At 45.0% G+C, this 27,111-nt stretch overlaps 1 protein-coding gene across 1 annotated transcript; it reads left to right on the top strand.

Annotated features, from left to right (window-relative positions):
* Positions 1 to 940: 940 nt before the first annotated feature.
* POM121C (POM121 transmembrane nucleoporin C) lies at positions 941 to 26,948 on the top strand. Its single transcript, XM_041748902.1, has 13 exons — positions 941 to 1,620; positions 2,762 to 2,977; positions 3,274 to 3,432; positions 5,106 to 5,186; positions 7,115 to 7,286; positions 18,506 to 18,597; positions 19,238 to 19,311; positions 19,778 to 19,902; positions 20,028 to 20,130; positions 20,393 to 20,569; positions 21,444 to 23,096; positions 24,448 to 24,570; positions 24,983 to 26,948. Exons 1-13 carry the CDS (start codon positions 1,049 to 1,051, stop codon positions 25,078 to 25,080), a joined length of 3,645 nt encoding a protein of 1,214 aa, XP_041604836.1. The 5' UTR covers positions 941 to 1,048; the 3' UTR covers positions 25,081 to 26,948.
* The last annotated feature ends 163 nt before the right edge of the window (positions 26,949 to 27,111 follow it).

Here is a 27,111-nt window from a genome sequence, read left to right as displayed (position 1 = left end):
ACTCTGGCCACAGTGAATTGTAGCTTTCTACTTACACATCTCTCTTCTCCACTACACAGAAGGCTATGGAGATCAGAGACCCTGGCTTGTCCCTTTCATCTATTTAATGGCTGTCAGTGGAGTGAATGAATGGTCCAGGAAGCTGAGCTAGATAAAAATCTTAATTGGCAGACCACCAAGGAGTTTTTTTTGTAATGGTTTTATTAAGATATAATTCACATACCGTACAGTTCACAGGGCTGTACGATCACCATCATAATCTATTTTTAAAATATTTTTGTTCCCCCTAAGAAGAGAACCCCATTTTCCAACAACACCTTCCCCAGCCCTCGCCAACCACTAATCCACTTTTCCAGACCACCAAATTTAACATAGGGTAAACTGATCACAAATCCTCAAAATCAGACCGAATCTGGACTATGATGTGAAATTTGGTCGGTAACTGTCCCACTCAACCAATTTGTACGGCAGGAAGTCAAACTTAGCTTGCAGTTTCAGATTTGATCCGCAACACATTAGACTCTTGGACTGCATGATCGGGAATTTATTAGAATTAGTTCCACACTGAACAAGGGTGGTTGTTGGGGGCTGGTCTGGCTTTTCACTGTTGCTGTGCAAGTAAATCCCCTTTGGCAGAAACAGGGCAACTGAAAAACTCACCATCTCTGGTAGCAATCGTGAAAAACGTGCCCGGTAACAACCTCTTCCGGGGAGTTCAGCCCTCTGGAAAATAACATGGATCAAGCATTACGTGAGCGGTCGTTTTCCGGAGCTTTTATTTTTAACGCGCCTCTTCACCAGCTCACCCCCGGGTGGGTGCTGCGAGCTGGAGGCGCGGAAGCCGGGAGAACACCGACCGCAGTGTTTCTGTGAGGCGGCGTTTGCGGAGCCGGGTCGGATCTAGCGCGTTGCCAGGCAGCAGCGGCGTTGCCCGCGGCGGTCGCTCGTCGGAGTCGCTTGCGCTGTGACGCAACAGGCGCGCGGTGACGCGGCGCACGGCGCGGTGCACGCTGGGATATTTAAGTCTTCTCCGCGGCGCGGAGCCGCGATGTCTCCGGCGGCTGCGGCGGCTGGCGGAGGCGAGCGGCGGCGGCCGATAGCGAGCGTCAGGGACGGCCGGGGCCGGGGAGGGGGCTGCGGCGGCCCGGCCGGGGCGGTGGTCCTCGGCCTGTCGCTGTTCGGCCTCGTGCTGTACCTGGTGCCGGCGGCGGCGGCGCTGGCCTGGCTGGCCGTGGGGGCCACCGCGGCCTGGTGGGGACTGAGCCGCGAGCCCCGCGGTTCGCGCGCCCTTTCCTCTCTCGTTCGGAACGCGCGGCGTCAGCGGCCCCTGCACGCCTCGCCCCCGGCTAAGTCGGCGGTGAACGGAAACCTCCTAGAGTCGCGGACCCTGCTCGAAGGACCGGACGCCGCCGAACTGCTCCTCATGGGCAGTTACCTGGGCAAGCCCGGCCCCCCGCAGCCTGCACCCGCCCCGGAGGCCAGGGACCTACTGGAGAGGCCTGGCCGCCGCCGAACACCCGCTCGCGCCGCGCCGCCTGCGCACTCGGCCCATCTTGTGCACCACACTCATCCCTCTCTCCCCACTCCTCTTCTCCGACCCCCTAGGAGGCCTTCCCACCGGTAAGATACGCCCACACCCTCCTCTCTGTTGACCGGCTTTGAATGGAGGGCTTGATTTTTAAATCCGATTTTCTTTTTCATTAAGTCCAAAGTGGACTCTGTATCGCTTTGTCCTCTTGAAACACCTTGGTGTGTGTCAACCGTCCCGCCTGCCCTCCTTGAGCCTTTGGAATGAGATGTGATGCCAGAGCTGCTTCCCTTTTTTTTTTTTTTTTTACAGTTTTTAAAACTGAATTTTAGTATAGCATTTAGAAGAATACTTGATAAACTACTAAAATATCCCTGCTTCTGGTGAAAGTATCTACGCCTTTCGAGAGTAGTTATATAGTATATTTTGTTACATTTTTCCTTTAAACCAACAGGAGCAATTACTTCAGTTAGTCAGGCTCAAAGAGGTGTTCCCGGAAGACTGCTCTTTGATAAAACTTGATTGTCAAAGAGGCAATCCCATTTACCTCCAACAGCTGAGCATTACAAAAGAATACAAAACTGGTGAAAATATTAGGTTATCAATAACTATATTTAGTTGAAAGATGAACTTTAGGTGTCAGAAATGTTTGAATTTGGGTGTATATTACTTATGACTCAGCATAAAAGATTGAAAAGACTTAAGAATTCTTGAAAAGTTCCTCCTTGCATGTCCTAACACGCACTTTTCTTCCATTGCAGTTTTACATGTGTAGGCAGGGTTTTCAATTTCCCTCGCAAAATTGTCGAAGTCCTTTGGGACAGCTGTTAAGCAGCTGCTGCTGTCCATTCTTAGATGGAATGGGAAACCATTGCCATAAAAATGCTTTGTTTTGTGTGGCTCAAAAAGCAGTTTAAGGGGCTCCTGGGTGGCTCAGTTGGTTGAGCGTCTTACTCTTGATTTCTGCCTGGGTCCTGATCTTAGGGTGGTGAAAGTGTCTGCATCAGGCTCTGTGTGATCAGGGCGCAGTCTGCTTGCCATTCTCTCTCCCTCTCCCTCTGCCCCTCTCTTAAGTATGCTCACTTTCTCTAAATAAAAACCTTTTTTTTTAAAAAAAAAAAAAAACAGCTTAAGCTTTCTGGAAGATAACCCACATGATTCTTTAGTAACTTATATTTTCTGCCATTCTTTCAGGCTTCTTTGTTTTTATAACATGTCTCCCATTCTCCATAGGGATTGTGGGACTTTATCAAACCGGTTTGTAATAACACCTCGAAGACGATATCCAATCCAGCAGGCCCAATATTCGCTTCTGGGGGTACTTCCTACAGTGTGCTGGAATGGTTATCACAAGAAGACTGTGCTATCTGCTCGTAATTCCAAAATGGTGTGCAGCCCAGTGACAGTGAGGATTGCTCCTCCAGATAGTAAATGGATTCGTTCACCAATGTGAGTGTTACTGCTGGCAGAATAAATTCCTGTTTATTTCCACTTACTCTTCCATATCTGTTCCTCTAACAAAACAACTATGAAATGAAAAAGGGAAGAAGCTGCTTATTTGAATCAGAAATCCCTAGTTTTTTGTTTTGTGTGGGACTTAATTGTAGCTTTCATTGCTAAGGGCAGTTTCTTTCATTGTATGGTTTTGCTTATTGGTTGGCTTCTGATGTCCAATGACTGAAATCTGTGCTATATGACATGGCTATTAATGTATCTCAATGCCAGAATCTTGTTTTTCATTATAGACCAGAGCAGACAATCAACTCAACGCTGTCCTCACCATCAAGTAATGCCCCAGATCCATGTGCAAAGGAGACCGTACTGAGTGCCCTCAAAGAGAGGAAGAAAAGGACAGTGGAGGAGGAAGATCAAATATTTTCTGATAGCCAGGAAAATAAAAGAAGGTAACAGGCCCTGCAGAGTACTAAATAGGCCACCCACACAGACTCCTGTGATTTGTTGAAATACAGATCACTCCCAAAAAGCAGGGACTAACTCCACAGTTTGTGAGCCTCAGTGGGTGCCCTTCTTTGGCTTCCATGGAAGAGCTTAGTAACAAGGGCTTTAATGCTGTTAGTTTCCTGCAGTGCAGGTTAAATTTTATAACTTAACTTTTCCATAAGCTGACAGCTATTAGCAATGTTAGCCTCATACTTTTGATACAAATGTGCTCAAAGTTTTTTTTTTTTTTTTTTGAGAGAGAGAGAATGCTAAAAATCTTTCCCTGACCAGCTTGTGTTAATTACTTGGGTAACCACCATTCAAATGTCATATTTGTGCGGAAGGAAATGCTTGTCGAAGCAAAGTGAAGACTGGAATATGGTAGATTTATTGGTAATGAGACTAAACCTAATTTCATTATTTGATTTCTGCTATTTTAATGAAAATGAACCGTCTGTCTCCTAAGTGTGGAAAGAGCAGAGGTTGAAGTCACTAGTTATGATGCATAGCTTCTTATGGCTTTCCAAGAGTCAGTTAAGGACTTCACTCTTTTAATTCAACAGATTGAGCACCTAAGTTTGTGCCTGGGCCTGCTCCAGCATTAGGGCAGTGAGCAAGAGAGTCCCCATGGGCCTTGGGTAATAAAATAAGGAATTAGAGATTGTAAGTGTATAGAGGTTTAAAAACAAAAACACACACACAAAAAAAACAAACAAACAAACAAAAACACACAACAGGATCATATAACAGACTAATAAGGGAGGTTTTTTTTTTTATATACATTGATCAAGGAAGCACTCTGAGAAGACAGTGGACCCCACTCTTGTTAAATATAACCATTGCCCTCCTCCCCATTACCTAGACCAGATTGTTCATATCCGGCAAAGTTGGCTGTCTTTGATACTGCCAATGCAAAGTTAGGTAGGGAGATACTAATAAATGGAGGTGTTTCTATGTAACAAAGGAAGATCTCATGATGAGTAGAAATGACTTAAAAGTGAACAATTTGAACTAATGTCAACTGGATAAACAGGGGTGGCAAAGAGTGGGGGATGTGGCAGTGGGAGAGGGTATCATTCTTATGGTCTAAATAGGTCTCTCATATTATCCAAGTTCTAAGTTTTCTTGACCCTGGTGAGCCTAAAACAGGATTCTGTATTATCTTTCTCATGCTTGGAATAAGCAGTGATTATGGACACCATGCATAGGCAGTTCTTACATGAGATACGTGAAATTTTTCCCTAACAGACTTATTAACCTCTAGAGCATTATGGGATGTGTGAGTTAGTCCCTAAAATGTTTTTAAAACATCTGTTTGTGGGTGGTGGGGTATTAAATTTGTGATTATAATACTATGGAGAGAAGTTAGCAAGTAATACACCTGAGTAAGTTCAAAAGGTCTTGAAGCATTTTTATACTCATTATGAGGACAATCCTAGAATAAATCTACCTTTCAGAGTCTTTAGGATTTGAAGCAGCTTTTTTCTTTTTCTTTCTAGCATAGAACCTATATGCTATAGAAATAGTGTAAGAAAAAAAAAAAGAAATAGTGTAAGATTATAGGAATATGAGAAGATACTCTAAGGAAAAAAAAAACTGTCAGTTCATTTAATTGAGGGTTTTTTATTTGTCACAGGCGCCATGATAGCAGTGGGAGTGGACATTCAGCATTTGAGCCCCTGGTGGCCAACGGAGTCCCCGCTTCTTTTGTGCCTAAGTATGTGAGAATCCATCTGAATGAGGTAGACTGGGGAAGGGCACGGTTGGAGCTGTTGTCTTGTAGGTTTTCCTCTGTGTTGGTTGTATTGCTTTATTAGTCCAGGTACAGATCTGTGATATCTGAGAACAACATTTTAAGTCACGTCCCATAATAACTATCATCTAATTTCTTTTAGTACTTTTTCATTAATATGGATAAAAAATATGGTACAGCTAAGAGTTTGTAAATATATTTCATAACTATATAATAAATAGGTTTGTGCAAAGGTTAAAGTGCAACAGTATGAAATTTAAGATAAATGTTAAGTTTGTACATTTGAGTTTATTTATTTTTTTAAAGATTTTATTAATTCATGATAGACACACAGAGAGAGAAAGAGGCAGAGACACAGGCAGAGGGAGAAGCGGGCTCCATGCGGGGAGTCTGACGTGGGACTCGTTCCCGGGTCTCCAGGATCAGGCCCTGGGATGAACGTGGCACTAAACCACTGAGCCACCCAGATGCCCCTGTATGTTTGAGTTTAAATACATTTAAGAGTTGGATGAGAAGGAAAGTGGCTTATGAAAAGATTTGTGGTAACTTACATCCTTATTGAGTTAGGAGGATGATAAGGCTGCCAAAAGAGCTAATGTGCTTCCGGTCTGTGCTGATAGAACAGAGACTAGAATGGAGCAAGTGAGGGGTAATTGTGCTTTTCTCAATTATGTTCAGATTGTCCATGCAGTGTTGTGTTTGGGTCGATGTCTACACTGTAAGAGGATAAACACAACCTGACCTGTGTTCTGAGTGAGTGAAGCAGTTGTAAAATGTTACAGGGTGGTGGTGTTTGAGTGGATTTTGAAAGTATAAAGTATCGATCCAAGGGGAAAAAAAATATGAAGGGGAGTTAAGGGAATGAGGGAGGGAAGGATAATGGTCTCCAGAAACCTAAACAGCAGTTGCATGAAGAAAAGGCCAACAGTTGTTTGATTTGGCTCCAAACAGATGCCCAGGTGAACTATAGGTGGAAGTTGGAGGAAATACATTTTGAGTGTAAGAATAAATTAGCCTGTAGTTAACATTCATTACTATAGGGGAAAGTGAGTTATCTACATTGTAACAAAGATTAGGTAACTATTGTAAAGGAAAGATGTTTTAGTTGGAAGCTTAGAAAAACTGGTTGGTTTCTCTTAACTCTGTTTTTTTTTGTAGGTTTATTGAGGGATAATTGACAGATTGTGCTTTTTTTAAAGTGTACAGTTTGGGGATCCCTGGATGGCTCAGTGGTTTGGCGCCTGCCTTTTGCCCAGGGCGTGATCCTGGAGTCCCGGGATCGAGTCCCATGTCGGGCTCCCAGCATGGAGCCTACTTCTCCCTCCTCCTGTGTCTCTGCCTCTCTTTCTCTCTCTCTCTCTATATATATATATGATGAATGAATGAATGAATGAATGAATAAATAAATAAGTAAATCCTTAAAAAATAAATAAATGAAGTGTACAATTTGGTAAGTTCTGACTTGTATACACCTGTTATACCATCGCCATAGCCAAGGTAATAAACATAACGGCCACCTTCAAAAGTTGCCCCATGCCCATTAGTAACACCTCCCTCCAGTCCTGCCCCCATCCCCAGGCATCCATTAATCTGCTTTTTGTCACTGTAGATTAGTGTGCATTTTTTTCAAGAATATTATATAAGTGAAATCATGTATTTAATTTTTAAGATATTTGTCTTTCCCTTCCTGGCTTTGTCTGAGATATTTAGCTGAAATGGTAACTATAGTATTAAGAGCTTCATTTTAAAAAAATTTTAAAAATTTTAAAAATTTTAAAAATTCAATTTAAAAAAATTGAGTTTATTTAAGAAATGTTTTGTGACCATGGATGAAGCCTTAAAAGAATGTTGCCTTAAATAGCACAGCTCACTGTCTTTTTCTTTCTTATTAGGCCTGGCTCTCTGAAGAGAGGTCTCAATTCCCAGAGCTCAGATGACCACTCGAATAAGAGATCTCGCACCTCTTCCATGAGCTCCTTGACGAGCACGTACACAGGTGGCATCCCTAGCTCCAGTCGCAATGCCATTACTAGTTCTTACAGTTCTACTCGAGGTTTCTCTCAGGTATGTTCATCTTGATGCATGGGAGAAAGGTGTTCTGAGCATTAATTAATTGATTAGCCAGTGTTTACTAACCTCATTCCATCCTTCAGATATTAGGATTACCTCTGAGCTAAAAGAAGGTACAGATCATCAAATGGATGCTTAGACCCAGGGGACAAAATAGAAATCCCAGAAAATAAACCAGTTCATGTGGGGACACCTGATACCAAACAGCCAGTATTCCAGATAAATGGACAAAGGATGAATAATTCAGAAAATAATACTAATTTGATTGAAAAGGTATATTCAGTCTAAATTGCACTGAGTCATGAAATTCAACTTATTGTCATTGAGAATTTAGTGAAAGTTTTTTAAATATTGTAATTTTTAGAATTTAATTCTTTTTTAGAAAAAAATTACTTTTTCTTAGAGAATATAGTATGGCCTAGGGAACCGAGTGAGCTTTGCTACCAGACAGATTCAGATTCACATTTTAGTTCTGACACTTAGTAGCTATAGGGCTTTGGGCAGGTAAATCACTTCAACTTATCTTTTTTCATCTCCCAAGGATTATTATGAAATAAAGATTGTAGGTAATGCTTAAAAAATATCCATTACAGTACATGTCAATAGCGGGTACTCTATATAGTAGCTAGAAAAAAAATAAAGTGTGCATGGAAGAAGAGTTTGAGAGAAGAATGCTTTTGAGATAAGGTAATCCAGAAGGCTTTTACAATAATGTAAATGAAAGATGAAGGCCTAAGCCTGAGCAGTTCTAGGAATAACACCACAACAGGCAGATTGAGGATAATTCTCAAGAGCCCTAGGATTTTCAGAATGGTTAATGAGTACTGGCTTCAGCTTAGTCACCAGCCATATTGACCCCTAACAAGAGAATCAGCCTGTCTTTTGTGTTTTTTTTTTTGTTTTTTTAAATTTTATTTATTTATGATAGGCACACAGTGAGAGAGAGAGAAGCAGAGACATAGGCAGAGGGAGAAGCAGGCTCCATGCACCGGGAGCCCGACGTGGGATTCGATCCCGGGTCTCCAGGATCGCGCCCCGGGCCAAAGGCAGGCGCCAAACCGCTGCGCCACCCAGGGATCCCTCAGCCTGTCTTTTGAAGCCAGGCACTGACTTCTTTGTAGTTTATGAAACTTTATGAAAGTCCTGGATGGCATCTTTTTCCAGTATAGGCTCTCTGTCTTGAAATTCCCGTTGTTTGCTGTAGCCCCTTTAATTAATGATCTTAGCTAGATCTTGTGGATGACCTACTGCAGCTTCTACATCAGCCCCTGCTGCTTCCCCTTGTTAGGGAGATGTCTTCTTACCTCACTGAGTCAGCCTCTACTAGCTCCAGACTTCTCTCCTGCAATGTTCTCACCTCTCAGCCTTCATGGAATTAAAGGGTTAGGCTTTGCTCTGGTTTAGGCTTTGGCTTAAGGCAATGTTGTGGCTGGTTTGATCCTCTACCCAGACCACTCAGACTTTCTCCAGATCAACAATAAGGCCTTTTCACTTTCTTATCATTCATACATTCCTTTTATTTTTTCATTCATATATTCATGTGTTCATTACAGTAGTACTTTTAATTTCCTTCAAGGACTTTTCCTTGGGGCTCACAACTTGGCTGTTTGGTGCAAAAAGCCTAGCTTTCAGCCTGATTTGGCTTTTGACCTGCCTTCCTCACTAAGCTTGCTCATTTGTAGCTTCTGATTTAACGTGTGAGATGTGCAACTCTTCCTTTCAGTTGAACACTTAAGAGGCTACTATAAGGGTTGTCAACTGGTATAATTGCAGCATTGTAGTCTTTCAGCAAATAGGCCAGAAGAGAGGGAGAGAGATGGGAGAACTGCCAGTTAATGGGACAGAGCACACATATTTATCAGTTAAGTCTGCCACCTTTTAAAGGTGTGGTATGTGGCTTCTCAAAATAATTACAATAGTAACATCAAGGATGACTGATCACAGATCACCCTAACAAAGGGAATAATAATAAAAAGTTGGAAATATTGCAACACTTAACCAAATGTGAGACAGAGACAGGAAGTGAGCGAATGCTGTTAGGAAAACGCCACCAATAAGCCTTGCTTGAACAGAGTTGCCACAAACCTTCAATTTGTTCAAAACAGCAACGTTTGCAATGTACAATAAAACAAAGTATGTCTGTACTCATCCGTTCTTAAAATCTTTTTATTATGTCAAATTTCAAATGCATACAAAAGGAAAGGGAATCTAATGGACATCCCTATAGCTTCACTAGTTAGTTACTAGCATTTTGTTTTATTTCATCAGTCCATCCCCACCCTGTTTTTGCCCTGGAGTTGCGTTTTACAGTAAATTACAAACCTGTCATTTCTTCAGTGTGTTTTATTATTTTTTTTATTTTTATTTTTTTAAAGATTTTATTCATGAGAGAGAGAGAGAGAGGCAGAGACATAGGCAGAGGGAGAAGCAGGCTCCATGCAGTGAGCCTGACGTGGGATTTGATCCTGGGTCTCCAGGATCATGCCCTGGGCTGAAGGCAGGCACTTAACCTCTGAGCCACCCAGGAATCCCTCTTCAGTGTGTTTTAAAACTTTTTTAAACATTAATGACCACAGCACCATTATTCCTCCTAAACAGCAATAACTTTTTTTTTTTTTTTAAAGATTTATATTTAATCATTTGAAAGTGAGAGCAAAAGAGATCACAGTGGAAGAGGGAGGGGGAGAAGCAGACTCCCCGCTGAGCAGGGAACCCAATGCAGGGCATCATCCCAGGACGCTGAGATCATGACCGGAGGCTCATGCTTAACTGACTGAGCCACCCAGTTGCCCCAATAATTTTTAATATTAGTATTGCTCCATGTTCAGATTGCCCATGTTATCCTAAACTTATTACAGTTCCTTTGTTTGAATGAGGGACCAAACATCAATTCTTTTATATTTGGTTCCTATGTTTCTTAGACTCTCTGAATCTGTAATACTACTATTTTTTTCATGCCTTTAAAAAAAAAAACTGGATCATTTTGTTCTGTGGAAATTCCCACATTCTGGATTAATTTTCTGTCATTGTGGCATCATTTTAACATGTACAGGATCCCCTATGTTTGTAAACGGGAAGGTGAGTCCTGAGGCTTGATTAGATTAGAGTTCAGTTATTTGGCAGAACATTGCACAGGTGATACTCTGTACTTGTGATTGCATCACCCCAGGAGCGCATGAGGTCTAGCTGCCTCCCTTTTTGGAGGTTAGTAATGATCCCTGAGCTTAGCTGTTTTCAGTCCAATTCTTCCATTTTAAGTTCTCTGTTTTTCATTTGATTTTAGCAGCCATATATCATCTTTGCCTAGGTCCATGATTTTATTAGGTTGCAAGATGGTGGTAATCTAATTCTCTTATTCTCTCTGCATGTATTAATTAAAATTCTATGCAGTAGAATGTGCCTTTCTGGTGGATTATGCAACTCTAGATCCTTGTGGTCATGAGTTCAAGTCGCACATTGGATATAGTGATTACTTAAAAATAAAATCTGTTTAAAAAAAAAAAATTGAAAAAAAAAAAAAATTGTTCTGGGGTGCCTGGATGGCTCAATTGGTTAAGCAGTTGATTCTTGATCTCAGCTCAGGTCTTGATCAGAGAGTCATGAGTTCAAGCCCCACCTTGGGCTCCATGCTGGGCATGGAGCCTACTGCTACAGGGCTGGATCCCACAACCCTGAGATCATGATGTGAACCAAAATCAAGAGTCATTCAACCACTGAACCACCCAGGTGCCCCATATTTGTGTCTTTTATGAAGGAGTTTGGGCACATTTTCACATATTAGAGAAACATTCCAAATGAACTAAATATTTAAATGTAAAATAAAAACCATAAAAGTGCAAAAACAGGCTTCTCATGCATTGCTGTTGGGAATGTCAATTTATACAGTTCTCTGGAGAGCAGTATGGCAGTAATTATCAATATTAGAGATGTATGTGCCTTTTGATCCAGTAGGTTTGCTTTTAGGAGTTAATTCTCTTTGTATACTCATGAGTATATAAGGAGGGTGTTGATTGTGGTATTTTAATAGCAGAAGCTTGGAAACAATGTAAATGTATCTTGGGGAGGGGGACTGGTTAACAGTATTTCCATAAGTTTTATAAGCTACATACAATACTATGTAACTATCAAAAAGAATAAGGTAGCTTAATAGGCACTGGTGTGAATTCAGAAATACAGAACAAAAGCAAGGTGCGGAACTGTGTATATACTGTCCTCTGTTATTTGTGCGGCTGGTTTCTTTAATCTTTTAACATGCATAGAATAATTTTGAGACATTTTACTAGAAACCAGGAGTAACTATGAGGTAGAAGGAAAACTTTTTACTGTGTACTCTGCTCGTTGGAGTTTATGACATGTGCTGCAAGTACTGCTTTGCTTTTCCTGGTTTCAAAAAGTTTTTAAGGGACCCTGAGTGGCTCAGCGGTTGAGTGTCTGCCTTCGGCTCAGGGCATGATCCTGGATCTAGGGATCAAGTCCTGTATCGGGTCCCTGTGAGGAGCCTGCTTCTGCCTCTATGTCTCTGTATCTCTCATGAATAAATAAATAAAATCTTAAGAAAGGGGGGGGGTTAGGTGTAGATAGCTGTTAAGTAAGATAAAATTTTTTTAAAAAAGTAAGATAAAATTCCCCTGTTCTTGGGGTGCCTGGGTGACTCAGTCAGCTAAGCAGCTGCTTTCAGCTCATGTCATGATCTCCCTGGGATCAGGCCCTGAGTCAGGCTCCCTGCTCATCAAGGAGTCTGCTGCTTCCTCTCCTTCTCCCTCTATGTGTGTACTCTCTGTCTCTCAAATAAAATCATTAAAAAAAAAAATTTCCCTATCCTTGCTGTCCCAGTCTTCATCCTATAGGTAGGTACCTGTTGTTAACATTTGTACTATGTGTGCAAACAGATAATACACAGAATTTTTTTTTTTAAGATTTATTTATTCAGAGAGAGTGAGAGAGAGAGAGAGAGAGAGAGAGAGGCAGAGACTGGCAGAGGGAGAAGCAGGATCCATGCAGGAAGCCCGACGTGGGACTCGATCCTGGGTCTCCAGGATCACACCCTGGGCTGCAGGCGGTGCTAAACTGCTGCACCACTGGGGCTGCCCAGTACACAGAATTTTTTGGTCTGTGTTACACAAATGGGATCATGACATTATATGCTTTTGTTGTCTTTTTGATCACATATTGCATAGCATTCTGTGTCAAATCTATATTGAAAAAAATTTTAAATTAGAGTATAATGTAGAAAAATAAATATCATAAGTGTACAGTTCCATGTTATCACCACCTAGGTCAAATAATCATTTTCAACACCCAGAAGCCCCCCTCATATCTCCTCCTTCCTTCTTGAGTATTACCACTATATAGTCTTACCTATTTTTAAACTTTATATAAATGGAGACCAGCATATGCTTTATTTGTGTTTGGCTTCTTTCACCCACTGTTTTTCCTTATGAGATGGCATCTAGCATCCAAGTTGTTGCATGTAGCAGCAAGTCTTATTCTGTGTTCATTTTCTTTATGTGAATATACCATAATTAATTTTTCCTCCTGTTGGACATTTGGATTTCCATATGCATAATGTTGCTATGAATATTCTTGTGTTAAGTCTTTTGGTAAACATATATAAAGTATGTGTAATATTCAGTTGTAGTAGATATTAAATCATTTTTTAAAGTTGTTTCAGTTGATACTCTTACCAGTACAGTATGAGGTTTTGTTCCTGTGGTTATACATCCTCACTAACACTTGGTGTCTCCAGTCTCTTTAATGACCCATTCCAACGGGTGTGAAGTATTTTGTTGTGGTTGTAATTTATGGTTATAATTGTAATTGTTGATTGCTAATGAAATAGAGGTGTGAACTATTCATTGGCCATTCGTACTTCCTTTCTGATTTATAGAAATTCTTTACATATTCTATATACAAGTTCTCTATAAATTGTGTTAAATCACTGTTCTACTCTGTCTCACTGCTTCATTTTCTTCACTTTACACTTACGGTTAATGTATTGTGTACATTGTATAGGAATTATTTGTCTACTTAAAGTCATGATGATATTATACTACCTTCTAGAAGCTTTATTCTTTTTCTTTCACATTTGGATCTGTAATCCACCTAAAGTTGATTTTTGTATATGGTGTGAGGTAGCGTAGCGATCAAAATTAGTGTTTTTCCATATAAATATCCACTTAGCAACATTTTCTTTTTTCTTAGCAACATTTATTGAAAGAATGGACCATCCCTTCCCTATTGCTCTGTAGCACTGCCTTTGTTATAATTTAAATGTCCCTAATACATGGATTATTTCTAGATCTGTTGTGTTCCATTGGTCTATTTTTGTGCCCTATACCCATCTTTTTTTTTTTTTTTTTTTAAGATTTTATTTATTTATTCATGAGAGAGAGGCAGAGACACAGGCAGAGGGAGAAGCAGGCTCCATTCAGGAAGCCTGTGGGACTCGACCCCTGGACTCCGGAATCATGCCCTGAGCCAAAGGCAGACGCTCAACCACTGAGCCACCCAGGTGTCCCCCCATCTTTTTTTCTACCCTGTGCCACATAGTCTTTTAGTTTTGATGTGTAGTAGAATAAGTCATCCAACTTTCTTCTCTTCTTCCTCTTCAGAATTGTCTTGGATCTTGACCTTTTGCATTTCCTTGTCAGTTTAGAATCAGCTCGTCAGTTTCTATCAAAAGAAAGGACACTTGTTGAGATATTAAGATTGCCTTTAATCTACCAATTATTTTAGAGAGATGATATTTTTTACATGTTGAATCTCCCAATCCATGAACATGGGATATCTTTCATTTCTTTTTTTTTTTAAGATTTTATTCATTCAAGAGAGAGACAGAGAGAGGCAGAGACATAGGCTGACAGAGAAGCAGGCTCCTCACAGGGAGCCCGATATGGGACTCAATCTTAGACCTCAGGACCATGCCCTGAGCCAAAGGCAGACACTCAGCCGCTGAACCACCCAGGGATCCCTCTTTTATTTCTTTATATCATCTTTAACTGCTCCGTGTAGTGGTCCTACATATTAAACTTATTTCTAGATATATATTTTTTTGATGCTACTATAAATAGTATGTTAAAATCTGTTGCTGATGTACACAAATACAACTGATTATTATATTCAGAAAATTTGCTAAATTCCACAATATTCTTTTGTATATTTTTTAGGATTTTTGTGTGTACATCATGCTGTCTACAGTGACAGCTTCTTTTTTTCTTTTTCTTTTTCCTATCCTTATATTATTGGGGACTTACTATATTTGGTTAAGACCTGAAGTACAATGTTAAATAGAAGTGATAGCAAACATCCTTGTTTTTCCTGATCTCAAAGGGAGTGCTTTCCTCATTTCTTGTTATATATGCTGTTTGCTATAGGGTTGGTTTTTTGTTTTTTGAGGGTTTCTGTAAGATTTATTTCAGAGAGAGAGTGTGCTCAAGGTCAGGATGGGGGAGGGAGAGAGAGTCTCAAGCAGATGTTGCACGAGTGCAAAGCCCAGTGTGGGGCTCAGTCCCACAACCCTGAGATCACAACCTCAGCCAAAACTAGGAGTTGGCCACTGAACTGACTGAGCCACCCCAGCACCCCTGATACAGGTTTTTGTAGATAGGAAGTTCCTTTTTCAAATTTTTTGGGATTTGCTTTGTGGCCCAGCACATGTTCAGTTTGGTAAATGTTTCAGCTTCACTTGAGAAATTTTATAAAGTGCTCACTTATGATTTATATTCCTTGGAATTTGTCATGTGGCTTGATGTCTTTTGATGGTTTTGAAACACCTCAACCATTTTCTTTTCAGATGTTGTTCTGCCCTATTTTATTTCTTTTCTTGGTGTCCAGGACACGTTAGACCTTTTCTGTTGGTCCCATGTCTGTCTGTGTTTCCCATCCTTTTGTCTCCTCACCTCCAGTACTTCCCTGGTTCAGTTTACAGATTTTCTTTAGCTTTGTGCTATTTTAACTGATCCATCACATTCTTAAAGCATTATTGTTATCTTTCTTAGGCTTATCTGCCAGAATTTTCCATGTTGTCATTTAAATTATTATAATAATATTCCAAAGTCTTGTTCAGTAACTCCGGTATTTGAATCTTCTGTGATCTATTTCTGATGTCTGCTTTTTTCCTCTGGGGGATTGGGTAAATACTACTTTCTTATATACTTGATTTTTGTTGTTGCTTTTTTATGTCAGACATTGGGAAAAAAAAATGTAATGGTGACTTGAAGCTCTGAATGATGGTATCTTTCTCCAGAGACGTTTTGCTTTTTTATTTTACCTCTGGCAGTAGCTAGGATAGGGGCAGATTACTTCTGTCTGGGTGGACTTGACATGATTCTAAGTTGGTTGTCGGTTCTTATGAGGGCTAGTTTATTTCTGATTTCCCCTGTATCCCCACTTGTAGTCTTGGGAATCCAAAAGAAAAGCTTTAGGTCTTGTTAGGGCCCCTATACTTTGGAAAGCCCTGAATTCATTTTTGTCTTTCCAACCATGTGAGACTGCCAAAAGCTTTTCTCAGGCTCTCAACTGCAGCTTTTAATTTTGGAATTGGCAGTCACCATGAGAGAAAAAGGAGACCTAAAGGTGAGAGCTCACCTCTTGGCTCCTCTTCTCATCTCTGTGATGTCTCACCACCCTAGTTAGCTCTTCCTTACTGCCATGCCTTCACACAGATGGAGCTCACACCTTCTTCAGCATTTGCTGTCATCCCTAGCAGGAGTGTGGCTCTTGAACAACATAGCCACTGCCTGAAAGAGGGTCAGAGTTTATTATAAGTGCCCTCACTCATTGTGGAGCATGTGACCCCCTGCGGGAAATACACCCACTGATGCTAATTGCTATTTGGTGTTCTAAGTAGTGACCAGTGCCCTGTTAACGTGTGGTCTTTGCATGTAGAAGTTCTCAGAAGTAGGTCTTAGAAAGAGGAGTTTAATATGAAAGTTCTTTATGTTGAAACTTCTCTTTAAAAAAAATGTACTGAGGTAGTGATTATCTTCAGTAATCAGTATAGGCTACAGGCCTAATATTTGATGCAAATGACAGAGATCTTTGACTTAACTGTATTTTTCCAGGGGGACGCTAGGAAATACCCAGATCTACAGCCATCCAAACTAGAAATTCTAGCTTTGAATTATTTCAAATAATATTTATAGTAAAATTATTACACGTTGGATGGGGACCAGTTATTGAAAAAAACGAGCTGTCCTCTAACCTCTTTGTGTACAGCATTGATCTCTCCATGTGTCTTAGAAGACTTATTTTCCAAAGAAGGAATATTTACCATTGCCTTCGGCACTTCAAACCCTATAGCTTGCCTCTCTGGCCTTGTCCCCAGTTGTTCCTTTCTATGTTCTCTGTATCAGCCAGCCCAGGATATTTATTATCTTCTTGGAGCACTTGATACTTCCCTGCCGCCTTCCTTTCCTTGTTCTGTTCCTGCTGTGGGATGATGTGTCCATTCTGTCATGAGCCTGTACAGCTTGTCTTTCTTCAGGAGCTTTTTGTGAAGTCATGAAAGGCTCTCATACATCACCTCTATCCTGTACCAATTCTTCTCACCAGCTCTGCATCCTGTCTCTTCTGGGGCTCCCGTGCAGAGACCTCTGTTACCTTTTGACTGTTACAGTCAATTAGTGTACTCTCTTGTCTCTTTTCCACATTGTAAATCTCTTGGTGATGGAGTGCTCTTGCTCATCTTTGCATTCTTTGTCAAGTAGAAACCTATAGTACCTCTCTAAAGTGGAAACTGAGCAAATAAAAATTGAATTATAGTGTGGAACTAAATCGACTGCTAGATACATAGATTGACAATTTATTTTTATGACTTGTTATATCTTTTGCTACCTTTTCACTTGATATGGTCATTATATTTATGTGGAGTTCCAGGACTCCCATGCTTTTCTTGAAAATGTGTGCCTTTAATTTTATGGTTTTTGTTTTGTTTTGGGATGTTTTTATTTCCTGCCTGCATAGGTTTTATTTCTATTTTATGGAAATGTATGGTTGAAAATTCAGATGATACAAAGCGTGTACAATAGAGTTTTCTTGCTGCATAGCAATACTTTTTTTCTTCTAATTTTAATTTTTATTTATGATAGTCACACAGAGAGAGAGAGAGAGAGGCAGGGACATGCACCGGGAGCCCAATGTGGGATTCGATCCCGGGTCTCCAGGATCGCACCCTGGGCCAAAGGCAGGCGCTAAACCGCTGCGCCACCCAGGGTTCCCATAGCAATACTTTTATTAAAGAGAGGTTTTCTTTTTTTTTAAGATTTACTTATTTTAGAGGACACGTGCAAGTGGGATGAGGGGCAGAGGGAAAGCAAGAATCTCATGAAGACTCCCCACCGAGCACAGGGCTTGATCTCACAACCTTGAGATCCATGACCTGAGCCAAAACCAAGAGTTGGGATGCTCAACTGACTGAGGCACCAAGGTGCCTCTCATATGATGTAACTATTGCTGAATTAAGAAATCACCAGAAGCTTCTCAGTAGGAAAAGGTCTACAGTGATAGCTTAGTATTTTTGTAATTAGGCTAAAGACTTAATGCAACTGTGTACAGAGTGCTTGCTCTGTCAGTTACTTTGTTGGGAGGCTGCTTTGTGGGAGAGGAGTTTAAGAACAGAGCATCTTTGCTGTCAGGGGGATGTTGCAAAAGTCATAAATGTCATTTATGCACATTTTTTAAAAAGTTGTAGTAAAGCTAAATTAAAGGAAAACTAAATTAGTTTACTGGCTTATTTTGGTTATAGTAGGATTGGGGGGGAGTGGTTGGGACAATTTCTTAATTTTGTCAGTTCTGTAGACAATATAGAGTAAACACGCATCATAGCTCTAAACCACTACTGCACGTAACATTCCACTTAAAGTACATTGACTCCTTGAACATTTATTAGTTATCTTTCCTTTACTTGTTCAGATTATTTTCCCCCTTAGTTAATATTGGCAGTTGATCCCAGGAATCCAGGATCATGCCCTGAGCCGAAGGCAGATGCTCAGCCACTGAGCCACCCAGGCACCCCTAAGATTTTATTTTTAAATAACCTGCACCCAACACAACCCCAAGATTAAGAGTCACATGTCCTATTGCCTGAGCCAACCAGGCACCCCATAAAGAGATGTTCAAGTCACTGAAAAGGAGACTTGATATGCAGTGCTGAACAGAACACAAAGTTATATTGTCCTGTAGGCTTGGTCATGTCGCTGCTGTTTGCCTTTCAGTTTTGGAAGAGAAGTGGGCCCAGCTCATCACCATTCTCTAGCCCAGCCTCATCCCGCTCCCAGACACCAGAGAGGCCAGCAAAGAAAATCAGGTAATGAGTCCTGACTCATGCTGTAGATGAATGAGAGGGCGGGAAAGAAGAACGTATACTCGGCTCTTAGGCTTCCTGCAGCTATGATTTGGAGAATCTGAAAAATTGCCATTGAGGACAACGAAATCCTGCCTGCACTGCTCCTCCTCTCTTAATGGTCTCCTGTGCTGACCCTAGAAGCTCTGCCTCCCTTTCTCATCCTGCAGCTCAAGTGACCAGGGTGTGCGTGGAGGCCACGGAGGGTAGGGGGACAGAGGAAGTTACATCAGGGGCAGAAGAGTTCACATTCTAGACTCCCAACTGACCCTCTAGGCATCGAAAATTGACTAGAACACTGCTTTTAGGGGTCAGAAGTGTGACTGCAGCTCTCAGAGACTTGGTGGATTGTAAGTAAGGTTTTGAAGGTTATTGTTTTTGTTCCTGCTATGAGACAAAGGTTTCCCATGGCATCTGTGAACAGACTTCTTTTGTTTTGTAGGAATTTTCTTTTGATTTCTTAAATATTTTATTCTGGCATACTGTAATCTTAAATCTTGATTGTTCTAGACTTTGGCCACTTGGTAGTTAGGAGGGCATAGGAAGTCACCTGTACTCTGTCAGGAGGTGTTTTTAAGTGCACTTGTGCCTATTCTGCCTGCAGAGAAGATGAGCTTTCTCATCACTCCAGTTCTTCGACTCCATTGGCAGCAGACAAGGAGGCCCAGGGAGAAAAAGGTAGGTTGATAAGTGTGCAAGAATGTTTTGTGCTGGGAGTGTTTCTGGAGGGTGTGTAGACCATTGCCTCTTGGAAAACCTGCGCGGAGCATTGCTATGTGGAGGGCCAACCAGGCCCAGAAGGAAAAGGGCTTATAAGTTCAGAGATTCGTAGTCTGGCACTGGTGGATCTACAGTGTGGCCCAATGTGCCTATGGCCTGGTGATCCGCTAAGGCAGAGAAATCTGTGAGCAGTCCAGGAAACGACTATCCAGTAAGCACTTAATGTCTGCATTTGGGGCAGTTACCTCTTCATACTCTCCTATCAGAAATCTTGGAAAAACTATCCAAAACCCCAGCCATGGAAGATACAACCTTTCAGAGGTACTCCGTGAAGATTCAGTGTGGAAAGATCAGGTGGATAGACACACCTAGCCATTCCTGGAAGAGAAGAGGAAGTTGACAAGTCTGTCTTTTGTTTCTTTAGCTGCAGATACAACCATGTGGAAGGCACAGAACTCGTGGAGCTCCCCGCCCACACCTGGCAGCTCTGGGCAGCGCAAGCGGAAGATTCAGTTGCTGCCCTCCCGGCGAGGGGCCCGGCTGACCCTGGTAGGGCTCTGTCCATCCATACCTGCCCACCCACCCAGGGCAGCACTCCTAAGTTCTAGAAAAGCTAAGTACATGTTTTTTACAGCTTCTCTGACTGACAAGCCTCTCATCTTTCCCTCTGGCAGCCCCCACCTCCCCAGCTTGGCTATTCTATCACTGCTGAAGACCTGGATCTGGAAAAGAGAGCCTCGCTGCGGTGGTTTAACAAGGCCTTGGCAGATGGGACCGGTAAGGAAGACCAGTCAGCTCCATGCTCCGGAGGGGAGTTGTTTCCTTGGGTTTTATTTGGATCCTTCTCATCTGAGAAATCCATTTGGTTCCTTGGTAGAATCAGGGGAACCGTGAGCATTGGAATTGAGGGGAGACATTTCCAGAGCCGATACTGTGTTTGGGACCCCATGGTTATGAGATCTTGTCACATGCCTTTTACACCTGAGTGCTCTGTGATGTGCCCCCGGAGAGAACTGCCAAACACGATCTTTCTCCTTAGATACTTCCTCGAATTCTGTCACTGAGAAGCCCCCTACCACTCAGCCTTCTCTGACATTCACCCCGCCTGCTGCTGGGACCACCACCTCCCCAGCCACCCTCCCAGCCCCAAACACCAACCCGCTGCTCGAGAGCTTGAAGAAGATGCAGAGTTCTGCTAGCCTGCCATCTTCCTCGGGTGAGTGGGAGAGCCCCCTGCAGAGTGTAGAAGGATGTGCCCCTAGGTTTCAGTCGAAGTAAAAGCAGTGTGCCTGCTGGTCTCTAGAAATCTGTGAGAGCATGATTGGCTCACCAGACGCAACCTGGTGTGCGCTCAAGAGCTTCAGAATTCTCTAATCGGGAAGGTATCAGGAAGGGGGCTGCTGTGCTTAAAGCTGGAGTTGGTAGTCTAGTTTTAGTCACATGGCTCGTGATTTGAAACGCACTTCGTGAGCTACTCTGAGCCTTGCTGTCATCCTCTGTAACATGTGAATAACGTTTAGTGAGGTGCCTCTGAAATGTAAGTGGGATCATGTGGTTACAAGGTTTTGTCTCATGCCTCTCAGATCACAGGCACAAAAGGACATTCTGTCCTTTTCTCTCTAGGTTTCCAAGGGTCCTTGACGGCACTGCATGTGCCACACCCCTCTCTCAGCCCTTTATCACTTAGTAACTGTCAGTCATCAGACTCTCCCAGGGCCTGGGGAGGACAGAGAGACCTCCATTTCTGGTTATATGTTTTGCACTCAACACACAGTAGGTACATACAGTAAATCTTTCTTGGGTGAGTAAGGTGCATCTCAGTGATTAACTGGACTTGAGTTTGGATGATTGGGTTTTCCTTCATCTCCACATAATTTATCCCCCAGTTTGGCCAAATCATATCCCTTTGTATCTTACGATCTTGAAGGGTAGAGCTAATGCCAGCTTGATTTTAGGGAGTAGATATGTTAAGGGTCTGTGCTATAGGTGCAGCCATGTTTGTTGACTGACACAGAAGCCCTTACACTGTGCCAGGCACATGGGGGTGCAGAATCATTGCCATCAGTATCCCCTTTATTTGTTCTTCCCAGAATCTGCCGGAGTGGCAACCACTGTGGCCCCTTCGCCTCCAAAGACACCCAGCCTGCTGCCCTCTCTCAGCTCTTCACAGTCAGGGGCCCTTCCAGACGCCTCCTCGGACTCCAAGTCCACAGCCACTTTCTCGGGGCTGACCCCTGCTGCGTCCCTGATGCCAGCCACCGACACCACCAAGTCACCTCTGGCTCCTCAGGCTGAGACATCTGCCAAACCTACAGCCCCGCCCACCCCCTCCCCCTCCCCCAAGCAGAGTCTTCTGCTGGGAATGCTGAGCACCCCGCCTGCTGACCCCCCTGCGTCGACACCCCCCACCGTGTCGTCCGCGTCCCCCATGTTCAAGCCCATCTTCATGGCCCCACCAAAAAGTGAGAATGAGGGCCCCTTGCCATCTAGCCCCTCGAAGGTCACCACCACGACCCCTTCCAGCTCTTCCCTCCTTGCACCCACCAGCAGCCCTCAGCCCGCTTTCAAGCCTATCTTCGGCAACATGGGGCCCCCGACATCCACGCCCTTGTCTGCTGCCTTCTTCAGCCAGACCGCTGCCCCAGCCACTGCTGCGAGTACACCTCTCTTCCCCAGCCAGGCCAGTGCCACCTCAACCGTGGCTCCTGTGAGCGCAGCCGGCACTTCTATAGACTCAGCTTCAAAGCCCACGTTCAGCTTTGGCGTGAGCACTGTGACCAGCACCACCACCTCTGCTGCCCAGCCTTTCCTCTTTGGGCCCCCCCCCACCTCCGGGGCCAGCTTTAGCCCAGCCATAGGCTCCATATTCCAGTTTGGCAAGCCACCTGTGGCACCCGTGTCGACAACAGTCACCACATTTGGCCAATCCGTCCCTGGGGCTGTGCAGACAGCCACCAGTAGCAGCAGCAGCAGCAGCAGCAGCAGCAGCAGCAGCAGCGCCTGCTTCAGTGGGTTCAGTGGCAGCCTCACCACCCCCGCCCCTGCCACCAGCAGCCAGCCAGCGCTGACCTTCACCACCACCACCACCCCAGCCTTCCACATTCCCTTTGGCTCAAGCACCAAGCCCACTCTCCCTTCATATCCAGGAGCCAATCCGCAGCCCACATTTGGGGCCACCGACGGGCAGCAGCAGGGTGCCACTAAGCCAGGCCTAGCCCCGAGCTTCGGCAGCTCTTTCACTTTTGGGAACACAGCAGCTGCGGCCCCAGCCGCAACCCCAGCGCCTGGCCCAGCCCAGCCCACCTTTGGCAGCCCTGCACAGGCTAGTTTTGGTGGTTTGAAGCCCACTGCCTCTGCCTTCGGCACCCCTGCTAACACCCAGCCAGCCTTTGGCAGCACCACATCTGTATTCTCCTTCGGGGCGGCCTCCACCTCTGGCTTTGGAGCGACAACCCAGACCACCAGCAGCGGGACCGGTAGCTCTATGTTTGGCAGCACAACACTGTCACCCTTCACGTTTGGGGGATCAGCTGGCCCAGCTAGCAGCGGGGGCTTTGGGATCAACGTGGCCACCCCTGGCACCTCTGGAGCGTTCAGCTTCGGTACAGGACAGAGTGGGGCTGCTGCCAGCACGACCCCTTTTGGAGGAGGCTTGAGTCAGAGCACGTTGGGTGCACCTAGTCAGAGCACACCTTTTGCCTTCAATGTGGCCAGCACACCGGAGAGCAAACCCGTGTTTGGAGGTAAGATCAGGAGTAGACCTGGTCTGCTGGACCAGATGCGGTTTTAAGTGCAGTCCCCTCTCATTCAGAGCTTCACAGTACGGCAGGGACAGGACTGATGTTTGGTAGTTAAATACACGTTCAGTTGTTAAATACAAGGGAGGAGGAAGCGTCTGGGTAAAAAGCGGTATGTCATGAGTGGATGTGGAGGAGCTCTTCAGATAGTCAAGGAGGGCAGGCCTTTCTGAGGACATTAAGCCAAGTCTACATCTGGGGCACAGGGGCGCTGGTGCAAAGGCCCAGGGTCAGGAGCAAACTCTAATTGACCATGAACAGAGAAAAGCAAGGTGTGGCTCAAAAGTGAAATCCACAGTGCTGTAGAGGCAGGCAGAACAGAGTTGATGGTCAGTAAAGGCGAGGATTAAATTTGGGTTTTAAATATGAAGGGAGATCCCTGTAGAATTTCAGAAGAATGAAGTGATCTTACCTGCCATGTAGAAGGTGACAAGGAGTTCTGATCCTGATAGCTTGTGTTTTAAAATCAAATGAGAGAAGATTGTGGGGAGTGGGTTGGGGAAATGTGTTTACAGACAAGGGCTTCTCGAGGTAGGCATTTGGAGAATGGGAAAAGGAACGTAAAGAACCTGTTAGTATTGCCAGAAAGTTCTGAGCGCTGGAGAACTGGGGCTATGAATTTGAGATGAGGCTAGCCTGCACTGCTAGGTTTTCCTTCAGCAACATTCACACATGAGCACATGGAGGGCAGGTGTGACCCCCACTGTTGCAGCTCCAACAGGTGCTGTGGGGTCCCCCTGGAGGCTAGGACAGTCCCTGGCAGTGGTGAGGAGTGACTGGAGGGGTGGGAGTGGAGGCAGACAGGAAGGCGGCAGGTCAGAGCTGGGAGCCAGGAGGCCTGAGGGCTGTTGGGAGGCAGCGGCAGGACTGGACAGTGGGGTTCTGGTGGTGAGGTCAGGGGTACTCCCCATGTGGCCTTGGGAAGGGGAGAGGACCCGCAGGGGTGGGGGATGTTTGCTGAAGGGTCAGGTTTCTGGAGGGAGGGACAGATAAACAGGGAGAGGCAGCAGAACTCAGTTCATTGTCAGAGGAAAGTAACCTGGTCAAGCTGGAAAATGGGGGTCTGAGTGTCCCCCTCTTCTGTGCTTTGGTGGCCTTGGGAATCCAGCGACTCTGCTCCCTAGGTGGCCAGAAGACCCCAGTGTGGGGTTTTGGCTCAGCTGTGGAAGGAAGGAAGCCAGCACAGTGGTCCAGGGCCGAGGTGCACTGTGGAGATGCCCGCCCCCCCCAGCTTCAGTCCCTCGGCTTGGACACCCTGGGGCCTAGTCACTAGCTTTCTGTGGTCTCTTCATTCTAGGTACCTCCACACCCACCTTTGGTCAGAACACCCCTGCCCCTGGGGTGGGCGTGTCAGGCAGTGGTCTCTCCTTTGGGGCATCCTCAACACCCAACCAAGGCTTTGTTGGAGTTGGACCTTTCGGTAAGCAACAAGTCATGTCGTCACCAGCATGCATGCCCTGCCTCTTTCTCCAGAGAGGGAGGGGGGCTTGCAGGCTCCTGGCTCTGGGGTCCCCTGGGAAGGATCAGGCTCATAAGCACAAGAAAGATGTGGCCTGGCTGGGAGGCTACCACAGATCAGGTATGCAGTTGAGGAGGAATGTTCCCGAGCTCTGAAGAGCCAGTTAAAAATGCCTTCCTCCTCACTCATTGTCTGGGATTCTGAGTTTTTACTAGTCTCCCCCCGCCCCCCTCCTCCAAAGCAAGGGCTGCTTTTCAGTAAGCCCAGTTTAAGTACCCAGGGTTTTGCTGGCCTAACCTTGCAGAGATTGGGGTCCCTGGGGAAGAGCCCCAGGCAGCCACTTCCCTGATGAGGCCTTGTTGAATCTTTCCAGGATCGGCGGCCCCTTCCTTTTCCATTGGTGCAGGATCCAAGACCCCAGGGGCTCGGCAGCGACTGCAGGCCCGCCGGCAGCATACCCGCAAGAAATAGCCCTTGCCTTTGTCCCTGTTCCATCCCCCTGATTCCCTGCCCAAGTCTGGACCTCAGCACCTGCTAGAAAGAGCCTCTGGACCTTCTAGTTCCATAAAGCAACCTCCCCCAGATCTCTGGCTTCTGCCAGTGGGAGGCAGCGGCAGCCCTGGCAGCCATCTGGCTCCTGGAGGAAGAAGCCTCAGGCCCTGGGGGTGGCAGTGGGGGTGGGGGGCGGTGGCCTGCTACCTGTACTTGAACAGCTCCGGTGAAGCTGGAGAGAACTAAAGAACATCTGTACATATCGTCCACCTCCTTCCCTGACTCTTGTCTGGCGTTATGAGCGTAGTCAGGCAGTCTCCCCTCCCGCCTACGCCCCTCCTGAAGCCAGCTTGGCAGGGGCCGGGGGTGGGAGGCGTCTCTGGCACAGCCCAGGCCCTGGCTGCCAGAAGTTGGGGAGCTGGATCGGCCCCGCATCTTTACCTTGCTTGGCTTGCCTATAAAAGTGTTTCCCCTTGGGTCCCATTAGGGGACCAGCTTCCCCGTTTCTTGCTGCTTTGTCCCTCACTGGTTCCTTGCAGGATCTACCCCTTTTTAAATGACCTTGAATCTAGCTTTGCCTTGGAGACCCCAGTGGGTGCTGCTCCTGCCGTTCCACTTCCTCCTGCCAAGTCCAAGTCAATGTTTTTTCCCCATCCCTCTGCCAGTTTGGCCCCTAAAAGCTTGGTGGCGCAAGACTGTTAGCCTGGCAGCTGCAGGGGAGATACCTCGCTCGGGCGGGGGGGAGGGGGAGCTCTAGGAGCAGACAGGACCCCCCCTACCCCCCTGCTGTTGAGCTGCCTCCTCGCCCACCTTCCCTGCTGGCCTCCGCGGGACGCATCCGCCTCTCCTCCCCAGGGTTGTATGTTTAAAGCCTTGTCCTGTGTTCCTGTCTGATGCTCATGTCTATTGCTCTTTGAATCGAGTTTGGAGGAAGAATTGAATTGTATGAGTGGCGGCATGTTGGTAGTGCCGGACTTAACTGTTTCAAGTTTCTGGGGCCTCGCTAATTGAATGTGGAAAGTAGCACCACTTTATGGCTACACGTGCTGACTCCTGGATTTTCAAATGGTGTTTTGACTTTAAGGGCTGGCAGCCCAAGAGGATGGGGCCAAGGGGAAGCAAAGATCTCTTCCCTCCACTGTTTCCCTCCCACCCACCTGACCCGACCCCAGCGTGGGCTAGATCCACCCCAGGACCTGTTAGAAAACCAAAATTAAGGAACCACACTTCAGAATTCTTCAGGTTCCCCCAACCCCCAACAGAGCCTCCCCTCTTCTCCTTTGTTCCCTGATCACAAACCCTGGGCCCAAGAGCCTTGCTGCCATGCCCATCCTCTTTGGGAGAAGTATGAATGCGTGTGTCTAAATTAAAAGAAAAAAATATTTAAACATTTTTTAACAAAATAAAAATTTATTTTTGTATTTAAGCTAAATTGCCTTTTAAATTCCTTCAAGCTTGGTTCACTGAGGTGGTTAAGTATAAATGCTATTGACTAGGAATTAGCTGTATAGTTAAGTTATGCCTGTGTGAAGAGGAGGCTCAGATGCTGTCCTAGGCAGCTTTCCTGAGGGGCCAGAGCTCCCTCGGGACACACAATAGAAAATGTAATTCTTATTTTATAAATAATGTGATGTAGATGTAACTAGTTTCCCCTCACCCCCATGACTGAGGTTGAGTGCTGTGGCAGGGGACTGTCCCTCCTCACCCCTGGGGAAGAGGGGGCGGCCTGAACCTCCAGTCCTGTGTACCTGTTGGGGGTGGGGGCAGTAGGCCCCGGGCCTAGAAACCAAGTTTCCACAGATACCTGACAGAAGGTAGGTCCTCTTGGTTTGAGTGCTTGGAGCTAGTTTACCTCAGTTCTGCAGGCAGGACCGCGGGTCCGGGAGCCCCAGGGAGAGGGTGTCCCTGCGCAGCCTGAGTGAGGGTGTGGGTGGGTGTGTGGGTGTGGGTGTGTACGCGTACGTGCACTGGACGGGAACAGGAGACTGGGACTTTCCATGACAAAGACTT

This window comes from Vulpes lagopus, chromosome 3 (assembly GCF_018345385.1).
Source record: "Vulpes lagopus strain Blue_001 chromosome 3, ASM1834538v1, whole genome shotgun sequence".
NCBI classification, from domain to species: Eukaryota; Metazoa; Chordata; class Mammalia; order Carnivora; family Canidae; genus Vulpes; species Vulpes lagopus.
The sequence above is the reverse complement of the archived record's forward strand: the minus strand, read 5'-3'. Positions and strand labels throughout refer to the sequence as shown.

Coding starts and splice junctions, on each gene's coding strand:
- POM121C (XM_041748902.1), top strand. CDS start 1,049: ATGTCTCCGGCGGCTGCGGCGGCTGGCGGAGGCGAGCGGCGGCGGCCG. Junction 23,097..24,447: donor GAGCAAACCCGTGTTTGGAG/GTAAGATCAGGA, acceptor TCTTCATTCTAG/GTACCTCCACACCCACCTTT. Junction 24,571..24,982: donor TGTTGGAGTTGGACCTTTCG/GTAAGCAACAAG, acceptor GAATCTTTCCAG/GATCGGCGGCCCCTTCCTTT.